Source organism: Acomys russatus, chromosome 11 (assembly GCF_903995435.1).
Source record: "Acomys russatus chromosome 11, mAcoRus1.1, whole genome shotgun sequence".
NCBI classification, from domain to species: domain Eukaryota; kingdom Metazoa; phylum Chordata; class Mammalia; order Rodentia; family Muridae; genus Acomys; species Acomys russatus.
The window spans coordinates 22,346,001-22,362,423 of NC_067147.1; the positions used below are offsets into that span (position 1 = coordinate 22,346,001).

Genomic DNA, 16,423 nt, shown 5'->3' on the forward strand with positions numbered 1-16,423 from the left:
ATGTTCTGTGCAACAGACAGAGGCATAGTTCATGTGCTTTTTTCAGCTTGCAATCTGAAAAGAATCAAACATTTAATGTATAGTAAATAATAATTAAAGTAGAACCTTCAAATAATAAAGGTGATTACATGAATGTTAAATATGACTGTAAGCCATCAGGTTATGATTCCTAATAAAGTCACAGTCTTTTCTCTTTGGTGTTTATTTCCTTCTAAATATGGTAGAAGAGGTTGCTTGAATGCAACAGCCAGTAAACACGAGGAAGCAGAAGAACAATCTTAGGAGCAAAATGCACTGAATGTGTGTTCTTTATAAGTGTTTGATTAGCACACCTTATACAAAAATATGGATTTTGTTATGGCATTGTAATACATGTACATAATTTATTCTACTCATATTCAGTCTGTGGGAATCTGTTTAATACCACAAAGTACCAGTTGTGGTCAGAGATTAACAAAACAACCAGATTTTAAGGGTATTGGTGACTAAATTAGAGAAATCATATTATGCCTTGCTTAGTTTCACTTACTTCTACAAATAAAATACCACTAATAAACCCAAAATACATGTAAGTCAGACCTAAAGACATGGCCAGATTGTAATTCTGAGGAAAGAATATTCAAGAGATTTCTAAAAGACCCTTTAAATGGTTATAATTTTAATGGAATTTTTCTCAGTTGCATGGTTATTATATGGCTCTCTTCTCTCTCTCATTTCAGTGAGGAAAAGTAATTATCATGTAGCTTACAACATATGTAATTTGTCCTGTAATTACAGAAGATACTCATTGTCTCTATAAATACATATAGAAGAGGCAAATAACTGATCACTGCCAAGAAAGCTAAACACAGGCAGTGCTGGATAATTTGACATCATCTATTCCACCTGCTGAAACCATGCATTTGTAAAAGAATGCTTGTTTAAATGTTTTTTTTTTTTTTTTTTTTTGAGGGCTATCAGTTGACTTTAGTAGTTACTTTTCTAAAACAAAATACTGCTTAGAGGCATAAAATGCAGAACCCAATTTTGTGAGAGAGTGATGTGATGACATTTGGGTTACAGTGATGACGTCTGTCTTTTTCCCCCTCAAGGACCACAGTCTACCAGTTTCCATCCTCTGTGCCCCAGGGTACCCATGTTCATGGCCTACAGCCACCTGACTGGCTCTACTTGCTTACCCAGCAGGAGCTCAGGTCTGAATTGGGTATTCTTTGCCAAGGTTCACACTTGGGACTGACTGCCTTGGGGAAAAGTGCTTCCCTCGGCCCCTGTCCGAAGCCTTCCCCACACTTTTCCTTGACTTTTTATCTGTAACCTGTAGCATACATAAGTGTTCTGTAATGTGACCCAAGGCACTGTAAAGCATGGTGAATTTTTATACACTCCTATACCTTTTAAGCATCTACCCATTAAACCTTTGGAAAATTTTTTATCTTAATGTGTGATATTTTTTTCTGTTCCAGTTAGCTCTTTTCCTCCCTTGATTTCCCCTCAGGAAAAAAACCAATGACAAACTTTTAGTCATAGAGGTCTTCCATAGTGGACAAATGACACCAGAACATAAAAATACAGTGATCAGTAAAATCATTGCATCTTTTGCAAATAAATGGAATTACCTTAACTAAAAATTGCTGACCACTAAGCAAATTTAGAACAATTTCTGTCCATCATCAATGTATTGACCACTATAATTGATGCAAATATTTTTAGGATCACTATAAAGTCACTACATATATTGTATAGAACATACAAAAGAAGCTAAATGCCACATTAAACTATCTCGGGAGCATAATTCAACCATACAAATGCATATGGAAAGGATTACCTTTTCACCATTTTCTCCTTTGATGCCTTCAAGTCCTTGTTCTCCCTGTAAGAGAAGAGCATGATGTATAGTTATAGGAATAATCCTTCCTCCATAGTCATAGTGACATTTCTAACAGTAAAAATCTCACTGATTTAAACAAATTCCTTGTAATATGAAGCTCTAAACCAATATTAAACAACACAAAGTCTGAATAGAACAAAGCTCTAAAGAAACAGATTTCCGGCTACTTCTCAGCCTTCTAGAGAATCTCATCTCATAAAGCCAAGAATCCCACATGCAGAAAGAGCATCTGAGTACGCTCCCATCTTGATTTGCTTTGAGAATGGGATTAAGCAGCACACGGACCAAGTTTGCCATTCTTCTCACTAGCATCTTATTAGATGCAGAAGACACAGGCATCTTTGAAAGCTACCTTTCACATGAGCATCTAGTGAGAGCTTCATAATGAGTGGATTTCGCCATGAACCTTGGAGTCCTGAGGACGCCTGCCTGCAGCTCCAGGTTCCTCCCTTTTCTGCTCATGTGACTCACAGCCACCAAAGGAGGGTTGTTCTCCATGCTGTCCTATAAGTGTAAAAGGTGCAAGTGTCTACTCCTCGACTGAATCTTTTCCAATTCCACAGGGTTATTTTTTATTTAATGTGGCTTAAATAGATTGATGACATTCACACCAAACATTTGGTAACATCAAACTGAGAGCTAGCTACACGCCAGGGACCTGTGGTTGCTTAGCTGGAAGGTGAGCACTAGAGATGGTCATATCTGCCATGCACTAACTGGAGGTCATGGCCTAAGGGATCCAGCTAGGATCTTCTGAGTGTACAGGCATAAGAGACCAATATTATTGTTTGTTTCTTTTATTTTTTCTTTTAGTCTTTTTTTAAAAAGATGATACTATGCTGACCAGGCTGTCCTTGAGCTCACGATGCTGCCATTTTAGATGTTCCCCCAAAGCCAAACATGTCATTTCTATATTTCAGTGAAGTGTCCCTGAAGCTTTCTGAAAGTGACATCTGAAAGCTCACAATGTCCTTGAATTCTGGATCCTCCTGCCTCCTTTACCATTATTTGTTGGAATAACAAATAAACACCTGCCATCATACCTAGCTAAAGATGAAAAGTTTCTCATCTCAGCATTTCTGTAATGCTTCCACAAAGTGGCACATGATATAGCTGAAATCCACATAAGTTATATAGATTAGAATATGTGACCTTATTATCTGTATAGAAATCATTTATGAGTATATTCGCATGCCTATATAGTCAAATAAAAATATGTGTGTGTAGAAGCGCAATTGAATAATTATTTTCTGCTTCATTTATCCCTAACACATCATCAGTAAACAAGAAATTAGTTTACAGGTACATGGGCCTATCTTTCTTTTAATAGTGTTCCCTGTAAAATATAGAATTTAACTCCATCTGGTAATTCAAGCTGACATTGACACTGCTAAGCGCCCCTAGTGCCTTGGCCACGATGTCAGCATGATGCAGCCACCACAAACAGCTGCTGGAAAGTCCAAAACTATTTCCCAGCAGATAAATCCTCACATCCCTTGGCTTGCAATTCAGCTCACAGATGCAGCACATGTGGTACCAGTGGGTTTTGTCTAGAGCTGCTGTGAAGAGACTCGGAATCATGCTGTTTCATGGCTCCCCATCCAATCTTATTATCTCTAAGGGGCTATGTCAAGAAACATTCTTAAACGCTGTAACTAGAAACAAAAGTATATCTTTCTAAGTGACATTTCCAGCTATATATAAATAAATATATATAAACCTAGATGCCTAGCACCTTCAGACATCTTATTATTAAAACCAGTAACACTTCATCAGAACATAGAAATGACATGTGTGGCCTTGTGGGGACATCTAAAATTGCATCGATGATGCTCTCACCCATGGTGGGATTGTTTGGATTGTATCATGACACCTGGCCCCACCTGAAGTGACTCCTGCTCCCTCTTGGAATCTGGAGCATATTAGCTTCTGTGCATTCAGTCATGCTTGGCACAAACAGTCAAGTTTGTTCATGGAAAAAGCAGTCCTTGGATAGATAGTAAAGGATACAGGGGACATTCATTATGGTGGAGAGAAAGATGTCAGGCACAGAAAGACTCACCCTGGATGGTCAAAAACTTCTCATTCATCATGAATATGAATATAGCATTCTGCAGATTTTTATTCCTGTATAGGGCATTGAATCTATGGCTGCATACAGGCTAAGTGAGCACTCTGTATTGAATTATATTTCCAGCTCTCTTTTTACTTTTCATTTTGAAACATGATCTCATCAAGTTGTCCAGGCTAGCCTTAGACTCACTCTATAGGCCTGCGGGCTCTGGACATGCAATGCCTCCCCTGTGGGTATGACGATTGGGTTGCACTGCCAGGCCACAGCAGAAGGTGTGTCTTGAGGAACTTGGTTGTGTCTAGCATCCTTGTAATGTTGGATACTCCATGTTGTTAACACAATCTGAGCAATGTAATGTCTACAAATACAAAATGACAACAGAAAACACTGTCCCATTGTTTTCCCTGGTTCATAATAATCAGAGTGTTTCTTGAGCGCCTATGACTCTTCCATGGTCCTTAGAAAGCATCTCTGAGTCTCCAGGGAGGCATGTTGCTAACACCCTGTGACAAATGTTTCCATGAGAGGTCTCCAGGAAGGAAATACTTCTATGAGTCTTCCTAGAAAAGACTGGCTTATTAGCTTGGTTTGTAGGAAATATTTATAAAAGCCCATTACCTTTTGACCAGGTAAGCCTGGAGTACCATATAAGCCATTTTCACCCTAAAAAGAGTAACCAAAATAAATCTCATTAGTCACAAAGGATACTTTAAAAAACCCTTAAAAAGAAAAATAGGTTGTCGGGCTTGGTGATGCACGCCTTTAATCCTAGCACTCAGGGTGGCAGAGGCAGGTGGATATCTGTGAGTTTGAGACCAGCCTGGTCTACAAAGCAAGTCCAGGAAATCCAGGCCTACACAGAGAAATCCTTTCTCAAAAGCAAACAAACAAAAAGGTTGTAGTTATATGGAAAGATAGCCATTTTCTGGAATCTGTCAAGTGTAGGGTCTTCCAACTTTCTGTCATGTTACAACTCCAGGATGATCACCTCAAATTTTAAAGTGAAGGAATGGGGGCTCTGAGATGCTAAGTTCTAGTCTCAGGGTTGTCTAACTTGTAGCATCACCCGAGATATCAAGTGACTGCTCATGATTTCAGAGCTTGTGTATTCCATGTGCTATTTAATAATTCTTTCTTTCTTTCTTTCTTTCTTTCTTTCTTTCTTTCTTTCTTTCTTCCTTCCTTCCTTCCTTCTTTCCTTCCTCTTTTCTTCCTCCTTTACTCTCTTTTCCCTTTCTTTCTTCCTTTCTCCTTCCCTTCCTCCCTCCCCTCCCTTCCTCCCTCCTTCTCTCCCTCATCTTTCTCTCCCTTCCTCCCTCCCTTCTTCTCTCCCTCCCTCCTCCTCTCACTCCTTCTTTTCCTCCCTCCCTCCCTCCCTCTCTCCCTTCCTTCCTTCCTTCCTTCCCTTTTCTTTGCTTTGAAGGCTTTGGGCGCATTAGTAAGTGCTGTGTATGGGGAAGGGTTTGTTTCCTGAACAAACTCATCCAAGAGTTACTGTTCTCATAATCATCTTCTGTGGGCAGTTACACAGTGACTGGGCTTCAAACTCTTGCCCTTCAGCTGTGACCAATGTCCTGTTTCTCTATACGGTCTCTGGCAACCAATTTAATTGTGGTTTATAAGTGTCTTCTTGCCTAATGTGAGATGTCATATATGCACATGTGCATATTCTTGTCATATTATGGACATGCTTATTTCCTTGTCCTTATCTGTTGATTGCTGCAAGGTCAGTTCTAAAGTCAGACCAAACACTACATGAAACGGTTCCCTTTGCACTTGTCTGGCTCCTGTCACGGGCATAAGCATTTTCAGCAGATGCCTATCAGGTTCCACGACTGGAATTCTTGGTCATCGCTTTGACAAGTCTGCTTTGTGAACAGCACACCAGCCAGAGATACTCCAGGGAGGGTGTGTGCATTCTCAGGACCCTCAGGCAGTTACTTGGTTCTAGGAATTTACAGCGGCTCCAGAGTGTTCAGATTCAGGCAACACAAAATAAGCTAACAATGCTACGGTCTGCTCTATTTGTGTAAAATATTTATAAAGTTCACTTAGAAAATAAAAGTTTTTAAGCATTACCTACAACACAGATACCATTTCTAAGTATTGTTTGAAGGAAGTTTAAGTATATGAAGAAATACACCAAATCTTCACATTTTGAAATAACAATGATGTTCTGCCTAAATATTGCTCTCTTACTTGTATTGCTAATACAATTTTTTGGAAAGTTTCACTGCTTCTTTTCTTTTCTTTTCTTTTCTTTTTCTTCTCCTTTTAACCAGAAGTGTACTGCATATACATGTACACACATTATTTTAACAGTTAAGGTTTTATTTGCTTAGATTTAATTATCAAAGTGTTCTATAGTCACAGTACAGGCAAAACTTGGTTGTGATATATAATTGCATGTGGAAGCATAAAAATAGCAAAAGTATCAGTGTACTAGGCACACTGATGTATGGTTCTCCACCTGGGGCACCGGCAAGGCTAAGCCGCAGGAACATCTGATAAAGAGATAACAAAATCGTGTTAAGTATCTGACGCCAAGGAGCATTCTATGGAAATAGAACTGCTATTAGTCATCGCTGAAGTATGCCCACTTGTCCCTAAGAAACAGATTCTTTTCCTCAGTTGATCCAATTGCAAGTTGCCCAGGATAACCAGATACAGCATATAATCCACTAGAGTGCAATGATACGGAGTTTGCACTGCCAACAGCCCATTTCGGAGAAAAGGGGTGGTGACAGCTCTTCCTCTCTTCCTTTGCTAGCAGCCAACTTTTACATATAATGTGCCCAGAGTACTGGCATGAGTGTGTCTTTAGTTGATGCTGTGTGAGGACTGTAGTGACAATATGGTGTTTTCCTATGGCGAGTGTTAACTGATCTCTCATCTTTCCCTACTTGGAGGCTTAAAATCACTTCCAGTTGGATTTAGTCCATCAGAGCAGTGTGTGCACACTGGTTCCCATCTCTGTCTTCAAAAGTGGAGAAAAATATATGGATTACCAGGAAAAACAAAAAAGGTCATCGTGCAAACATGCTAATGACAAGTGTTGGCTCTATAAAAAGATTTATCTAAAACACTTATGTCAGTAGCATTAATCATTTAGTCCTTATTCTGAAACATAGAAGCAAAGCCTAAAGAGCTGCTGCCTCTCAGGGTAAATGTCATTTTACCTATGAAATCAGTGCTTGCCTGTGACTACTGGAAGGACACTTATCTGTTTTATGGGGTGTGTGTGTGTGTGTGTGTGTGTATGTTTCTAAGTTCTTGCCTCCTTTTTCTTTAAGTCTCACCCTAAAGAAAACATAAGATGCTTCTTTTTTTTTTTTTTTTTTTTTTTTTTTTTTTTTTTTTTTTAATCTTTGGATCAATCTTTTAGTTCATTATTGGGAAAAAATACAATCAATGGTTTCAAAAAATCAGACATTTCAAGACTTATTTTCAACAATACCCTCTCTATTGTGAAACTTTTAATTTCTGGAGCATATCTGGTGGGAAGAGAAGTGACTCCCAGAAGTTCTCCTGTGACTTCCTCATAAGCACACATGAACACACACACTCTCAAAATTCAATAATACAGAAACTATATTTATATTCACCACTAACACAAAATACAATTATAAGATTCTAACTAACTTTTGGGGTCTGATTCACATTGTGGAACACAAATAAAAAATCACACAGGTATGCTTACTAAATTAAAGCTCCCTGAGCCTAAATTTCAGCTCACTAGTCTTATTTCTGATATCTTAAATTAAAGGAGAAAAAAAAAGTCTTCCAGATCTTATACATGACCTCCACTTGGGTCACTGTCAAGACTTTCATTCAGCAAACCATTAGCAATGCTTTGGAGTTTCTTAATATATGATCCTGATCTCTGGATTGTCTCTTAAAACGTGGCTTTCAAAATTGAGCATATTATGTCTGAAATGTTCCCACACAGAACAGAAAACTGATACACACACACACACACACACATGCACACACACACACACACCATGATGCTTTGGATGCTAATGTGTTCTATTAATGTAATTTACTTATAAAGATATGTTTCCATATACTGATAATGAAATCAAGCATGAGCCCTACTAAGATTTCCTATCAAAGAAATAAATTCTAGATCCAAGCATATTTCAAGTTAGACAAACGAAATTAGAGCTTTGAAAAAAAAACTAGGCAGTTTAGAAATTATTTGGAGAGGTGGTAAAATTTTCTTTCCATGCAGAGTGAAGTTATAGAGACTTAGCCACTTTTGAAGGATCTAATAAAAATCTGGGATTCTATGAAATTGACATGATCTTCTTAAAGTGAACATGTTGGAAACAAGAGTTTGGGGTTATTATACTGTCAGAGTAGATTAAAGGCAATTTAAATATATTTGGAACTGCAACGCTATAGTAGGGAAATCAAGACGTTAAATATGAACCATCTGCTGAGAGATCTGATGTGTAGTAACTGACACCAGGATCAAGCATGCCACCAAATGAAAGATGATTTAAGATAGGGCGCACAGTGCCATCATTCAGCTCCTAATTGAGGACAGTGAGATACCAGTCAACGCAAACCATTTCCTGTCCAGAGTACTCCTCGTGACGAGTCATTTATAGTGTGACTCCATATCCGTTACCTCTACTAGAGCCCGGCTGTGCTAAATACATCAGTTTACTTAGTTAATGGTCTTAGAGTCTTGGAGGATTAAAAAAGTCCTAGCAATAGTATAGTATAGGAAACCAAGGAGATTTTCGATCTGAGACTGGGTGAAAAGAAAGCAAGCTAATGAAGACTCACTATGCCTAAGAGAGCAGGAGGGGGGCGGGGAGGAAACAGGAAGCACATTCTGGACCTATTACATTTCACTCTAGGAAGCCTTGCATCTAAGCTTCGCTAGGTGGAGTAGAGTCCCCTTCCCGCTACTTCCTTGAAGTTTGCTTTTGCATAAAGCATTGGGAATTCTTACCTCAATGTAGTCCTCTAACGTTTCTCTTTTACTCCCCTCCTGTACTTTGGGGCTATGTTTCCTTGAGTTCTGCACTATTTGGCTAGTACTTAAGAACATTCTATGAACATGGGTGTCCTCTGTTGGTCCAAGTGCAGACATCACAGAGACGAGAGAGAGACAACTATCCCTTCTCTTCTAGGAGCTCTCGGGGATACAGACACATCAGTGTTGGTGATGTAAACAAGATACTAAGTGAGGAGAATGGAAGGGCTTCCATTTCTGTTTAGTGCACCAGAAGGTGCCATTAAAAACTTGCATGAACACTGAATGTCTTAATCTGCCGTGATGATGGGAAGGAATCACGAGATCAGTTGTCTAAACTCAACATCAACTTCTCACTTTTACCTGACAGCTTTACCCAGGACCATACACTGGCACAATTGACTCTGGTTTGGCTGACTGAAAGAAGCTTCTGATGGGGCCACTTCACAGAGACTGTACTGTCTAAAGCCACAGGTGTTTTACATGAAAGCAGTTATTTCTTTAAATCCATTGTTCAATATTTTATAACCTATACCAAGAGCAAGAGACTTAGCCACTAAGCTATGTAAAGAATGGGTGTGTGGTCTTTCTCCAGGTAATAGTTTAATATTTGTGTGCTAGGTAGTGGTTGCGCATTAAGGTAAATAGGGGCATTAGCAGACTGGAGTCCTGAAATCTGGCTAACTGTTTAGTAAATAAAAGTCAAGTGCCTGGGTGCCAGAAACGCTGCATGTGTTGAGCCTATCATCCATCTGTTGCGGTCTCGGCCAACTGCTCTACTTGGGATGTGAGTGGAAGGCATTAGAAGGGAATAAGAAACCACTAAGAAATAAGGCAGCTGCGGAGACACTAGGCTTCTTTTTCCTGTCCCTCTAGCACCTCTGTTCTTCTTAAGTTTCTGCTTATTTCAAGGCTATGTCATATATGCTTACTGATAAGACAGTGACAAGACATTCCACATCGAGCCAGGGTTCTTCACCAAGAATTTGTTTTTTGCCCAGGAGCTTTAGTCAGTAAGACTAGAAATCATAACGATGAAACTATAAATTCTTGTGGTCATTTTTTTTCAATTAATATTGGTTATTTTAAGAACTCCAATCCACTGTCTGGATTTGATGAGACTTTGTTGTGAAAGGATTTTTTTTTTTTAATACACAGATGTATAGGTGGTTTTTTTTTTGGTGAAATACAATTTGATTATATAACTAATTGGTCACCCTACAAGCTGTTGAGATTTAATTATTTTGCTATTAACGGGTAACGCAGTTTATTGGTGATATTGATATAAGTACAAAAATGATATTTTTGTTAACATAAAGCTCACATTCATTTTTTTCAGCCTTGATGAAATATTGGATTGTTCATCATGAACTGAACAAGGATGACACCAATAGACATGCCAAAGTGGAATGGGAAAGGCCATGAGGCCTCAACCTTACACAAAGAACTGCAAGCAGCTAGGAATGCTGACAGCGGGAGAAATAGTCTTCCCCCAGGAAGAACACACACATTGGTTATTTAGTACCAAAGATGAGTCCTGGAAACATGAATACAAATAACATTACAAACACTGATCAGGTGTACACATATACACACACACACACACACACATACACAATAAAAAGAGGTCATGAATTTAAAGAAAGCAAGGAGGGGTATATGAGGAGGAGCTATATTGGAGGGAGGAAAAAGATGGAAAATGTAATTATGCTAGTAAATCTAAAAAAATATATTCCATTGTTGGATAAAGTTGTATGTTCTTATTTAGTGATTTCAGTTTCAATAATGAAATGTCATGTGCAAGTACTTATTAATTTTTTTTCTTAACTTAGAAAGAAACTGTGGAAATAAGCTTAATTCTGATTGTCCATGGAAAAATTAGGTGAAACTAGAAATGCAGAGAGGAAGCCAAATGACTTAAACAAGAATTATTTTCACTAAACGCCTATAAGTTTCTTAGTCTCTGAGGCATTAATGCCACATCTGGACCAGGGCTTGAGCAGAACTCATTAGGACTCACAAGAGCTACAGGACTCGTCTGCACGAACATAAACTGAAACAGCATCTGCCTTTATTTCCTGGAGCTGCAGTATTCTCACAAATGCCTTTTTAGTGAAAAATCAAGATTCAAACACCATCATTTCATTCCCCAGAAGCAAAGACAATGAACAATGGATCAGCCTTGTTTCCGCTCATCTCAGTGCAATGACTAGGGGCTTATGGAGAAAAAAGGCACATCCTCCAACGTTCCTTTTAATGAGGTTAGTCTAGCTGTTGATTATGACAGGCAAATTAGCGACTGGCCCACTGTGTTATTGTCGTGACAGGTTATTTTTTAAAAAGCCACAGTACTAAGCGTAATATTTTTTGCCTTTGATAGTACTGTTTATGTATACAGAGGCATGCACTTGCATCAGAAACATATTTAGTAGAGGGTGGAAAGGTTGAATTTTCTGTTTGGTGTTCAGGTCAAGCCAGAGAGCATCCTTGAGTGGGCTACTGCACATGGAGGGCAGACTACAGATCTCTAGAGTCACGCATGAACACTGAAAATATTTGAAATCTGATTTTGAAATTCAGAAATGGGCAAAACTAAGCCATCATATTTTCATACATTTGGTGAGTAAACTAGTTTGCAGTGATTCTTTGGAGATGGGTGCAATCTCCTGCAGGTGTTGGAGTTAGAAGATTGAATGTTAAAGAGATTCACAGACTGACAGATGAGGGGACACAGCACTCTCTGGAGCGGAGTTTAGAGAGCGAACTCACAATCCACACCCTAAGCTGCAAGGCAAATGGATTTGCGATCCAATTCAAACTGAGTGTGAAAGGAAATCAGGGTATTTGGCACCATCCTGATGACATAGCGGAAGGCTCATGCACAGTGAGTTCATGTGGACAGAGCTTTACTCCTATCCCCACTCCTTGCAAGTTATGAAACTTAAGGAAGTTCTAATTCTCTTCATATATTAGGCTCTTAATCCAAAAAAAAAAAAAAAAACTCAATAATAAACCTCAGCTAAAGGGCATGTAAGTATTGAATTAGTTAATATAAAGGAGGAGGCCCGTGGCAGTGTTTAGCATATAATATTTATTGCATAAGTGGCTGTTTGCTTTTTTTTTTTTTTTAACCAACCTGGTACAAGTTTGGAACTCTATGTGTAATTCCTTCAAATGAGTCCACTGGGTTGGGAACATCAAGTTGTTTGTTTGTTTGTAAAGATACCAAAGACACAGAAGACGTTTGAGTTTTGTTTTAACGTTCCCTGCTAAATAAGTTTTGAATAAAATAAACTCCCTTAAGTGAGCTCTAAATTGGTCTCATACTCAGTCAGAGCTTGAAGCGAGAGCATCATCAAACCGTGTGTTTAAGCTGTAGCTTCTGGTTATCAAGCATTTATGCCAGTCTTTAAGCTGACTCTTTCCCGGACCTCTTATTTCCTCGTTAAGATAAAGCTGAAGTGGGTCCAGTCTAATTCCCATTTGGTGAAGGAGAAGGATTTTCGTACTGGAACTTGATGCAGGTAGTGTAGCCCGGCTTGCTATTGCCGGGTTCATCACTGGCAGCTAGCATTTGCTTTCTACATCCACCATAAGGAACAAAAAAAATAATTTAACAACTGTTTCCTCTTGTTTGGCAAAGACGTGCACGCCTTTCACCCCAGCCCTCAGCAGACAGAGGCAGGAGGCACAGAAACACTACGTCAGCATGCTTTAGGCTCTATTTTTTGTTATATTTTTACTATCACATAATTAAAATAGACATTATTAGAAAATAATCCTATTTTTTATCCACCTCCCCCAAACAATGAACATTACACTGGCACATTACTTGAGTAGGGAGTAAAGCTTTTGTATGAAATATGCATGCAGTTAAAGCAAATGTGGCTCCAGGGGTGATGGTGCAGGACATCTACCCACTATTCAAATCCTCCCCTCCTTTTCTCACTTTGGACCAGAAGGACAAAGCTGTGCCCAGCCTCGGTGTGTTCAGGTGTATGTGGGTATATGTATGTGTGCGTGAGGGGGCATGTGTATGTGTGTGATTCTATGCATTAAAACATTCATTTCTCCTGGAAATCAATCTATTCCCTTTTCTCACTTTTATTAGCAGTAGCTCCTAACTACTTGTCGAACCTTACCAGAAAGAAGTAAACAGGTCATTTGTTTATAGAATGGAATTTTCCCCTACGAGCCAACAGTGAGAATTTCACCAAACTTAGGCATAATTGTAGGAGTGCTGGATCGATGTAAAGCAGATTTACTGTTAAATGTGTTACTTCTTTGTGATGTTTGACAGAAAGGCTGTGACTGTAGGTGATGAATGCCTACTTAAGTTTGCCCTGGCTGACAAGGATAATCTGTGATAAGAATATAATTAAATGCTATAATTCCTCAGCCTTAAAATCCAGGGTATTCTATTCTCCAAAAATACACTACACAGTGTATTATTTTCGCATCTCTCTCCAAAGAAATATGCCCGGGTGTGGTGGCGCAAGCGTTTAATCCCGGCACTTGGGAGGCAGAGGTAGGTGGATCTCTTGTGAGTTCAAGGCCAGCCTGGTCTACAAAGTGAGTCCAGGACAGACAAGGCTACACAGAGAATCCTGTCAAAAAAAAAAAAAAAAAAAAAAAAAAAAAAAAAAAACAAAGAAAGAAAGAAAGAGAAAAGAAAAAAGAAAAAAGAAAAAATGCAATCTTGGTGAACTACTACTTTGTTTAAAGTCTTCACTTTAAAATAATTATTGCTATCATTTCACCAAACTTCAGATGCAGGTCTATTTTAGAACAACAAACTTTGCATATAAATAATTTAATTTATCATAGTATCATAATGTTGGAAGAATAAATTGAAACAAGTGTGCAGAGTCTACTTAATACTGATCCCAGTATGCCTCATTCCACAATTATAAGTCAGTTTCTCGCTTAAATATAAAAATATTTCCCTTTGAGAGTAATGCGCAAGTGGTATATGTTCTGGGCCATGTTGCTGCGTACTTGCTTCAAGATGTTTCAACAAGATATACGTTATTATATTAGTTATACGTTACATTGGTTAATCTCAGTGATGCTTTTAGGTGACATGTAACATACCATATGTCCATAAGATATGGTACCCATAAGATACCCGAGGAAAGTGGGAAATTGGGCTGTGAGGATATGTGACTCTAATCACTTAATCACATAAGGATGTGAACTAATCATTTTCTTTGGAAATTTGTTTATAAAAATCAAGCCTGGACAAACCACTCTTGAAAGGTTAAGCTCACAACCAAAACACCAAAAATCGAATAAGGTATTTTTATTACAAAGCAACAGGAATATTCTATATGAAATATAAAATATAGTGTGATTTAAAATTCTTTAAATTTAAAAGATTTACATTTCTTCCTTAGGGTGAAATATTTTGTAGTATATCAACTATCCCATCAAATGAAGCAACAGTGACTTTCTTGTTATTTTTATTTTGCGCATGCTCAATAGCATGATTTTAAATAAATGATAAACCTTGGATTATAGAAGTGAGAACAACACCCTGAGGGTGGTAGTTTTTTTCCATGCGTGAGTGTTAAACCCTTTTCACAGTTAAATAAAGTGAAGTTAGAAGCAGACAGAGCTGGCACCACCAGTGACACAGACCCTGGGAAGAGAATGTGGCCAAAGACGAGTGTTTCTATAAATACTAGGGCGATGCTGGCCACTAAGTAGGGTCTCTGAAGCTGCATGAAACTGACTACAGAGAAATGTAAGCCGATACCATATTTAGCTCTGCTGCAAGCTGAATGAATCTATATAGCCTGTGAGATTCTTAGGAGCAGCTGAAGTAACCTGAATGCAAAATTAAACTCCTTGAGGTATCTGGGGGGAGCATTTGACAGAAAGCTCTGCCGTGCTTTTGAACACATTGATTACATTAGATTTTCAAATTCTCAGAGCATTTGCCTCAGGCAGACATTGATCCTCATTAACTGATTTTGCAAGACTCCTCCACTCACTCCTTTGGCCAATTAGGTCCCAAGGATTGAGACTCCCAATTTTAAGAAAGACTTGGTTCAAATAGATTATCGGCAGCTGCCATATCCCTCTGTCATTTATTGAAGGTGTACTTTAAGTGAGGTACAAGATGAAGCAGCAAGGAAGAGCCTGCCCCCAACAGCAAGCTCTGGGGAAAGAAGCAAGACTCAGTAGAGTTAGTCTCCATGCATGCTGCCTCGCTGTAATGTGCCACCACCTTGCCCCATATGTTCCTTCCTGAAGAATTTGCTTTTGTTCTTGTAAGACATTTCCTGGCTTACACATTTACTTCCTAGGCTACAACTTTCTTATTAACAACGCCTTTGCTTGCATCTGAATGAATCTAATGATTATCTAGTCACTGCTTCAGGATATCAAGTTCAACCTTGACAACTTTTTTTTTCAGCAACTGAAAGCCAGAACCACAGCTGATAACTAACTTTTAAAGCAGGTTTTCATTGCATAAGGATAAAAAAGATGTCACCTTGGAGTATTAAGATTCATGGTATCTTATGGCATTCACAACGCATTTCTTCAGTAATTGTATCATGTAGAAGTCCTTATTTATGTCACATAGTTAAGAAATCCAACATTTTACAGTTAAGTGATTCTGTATTTGGTTGGGAAAATGAGAGAGAAAAAATATCATATTCAGAAATATCCTATTGATCAGAAAAACCATACAATCAGTATGATGAATTTTGTGAAGATATTTACAACTATATTCCAGGCAAACTGTAATCGTGGCATTACTTTAGGAAGTAAATGAATGCGTGAGTCTCTAGGGAAATGTATTTTGAAGGAATAGATCTTTGAGTAGGTATTTGAAGCCTTTCTTATGATGAATCTACCCTTAACGCCAGCAACAATATAAACAAAAGGCCCCCTCAAGAAACATTAACTTTACCCAGGTATTGTCCTGTAGCGAGGTTTGTTGGATATTATGGTCTAACAGTTACATTCCTGGATGGATAGCAAAATGGGGCTAAATACTTTTTAAAGGCAGCAAGAAATGGTCAGGCATGAGAAATCCATTTAAGAAGTGCTAATGAGTGCTGTGTGTGGAGCTCAGTGGTCCAGCACTGTCTATCATGCAAAGGCCTTGGTTTGGACTGCCAGTATCAACAAAATAACAAAACAACAGCAACAAACCTTAAAAAAATTCAGCCTGGTACCTGAGCTACCAATGCAGCCTCAGTTATTCTTGTGGCAGCGTCAGGTGGTTGATACCTCAGGGCTGTGGCCTTCAAGAATACAAGGTAGGATAGACCCAACTGATCACCAGTGCAGCAAGAACAACAAAAATTATCCTAAACTTATTTTCCTAAAGAATGAGTTTCCTTAACATGTGACAACTAACAAATTTCGGCATAATATACAGATTGAAAATAAACTAATTACTTTGACATGAAAATGTGAAATTTTGTAAAGATTCCATGAAAAAATGACCATTTTT

At 38.5% G+C, this 16,423-nt stretch overlaps 1 protein-coding gene across 1 annotated transcript in view; it reads right to left on the bottom strand.

Annotated features, from left to right (window-relative positions):
- The window catches only part of Col19a1 (collagen type XIX alpha 1 chain), a 326,054-nt gene that overhangs the window by 233,418 nt on the left and 76,213 nt on the right, over window positions 1-16,423 (bottom strand). The window contains exons 10-11 of the mRNA XM_051152999.1: window positions 4,581-4,625; window positions 1,826-1,870 (exon numbers count right to left, since the gene is read on the bottom strand). Of these exons, the coding sequence (XP_051008956.1) occupies window positions 1,826-1,870; window positions 4,581-4,625 (90 nt within the window). The remainder of the gene's footprint in view (window positions 1-1,825; window positions 1,871-4,580; window positions 4,626-16,423) is intronic.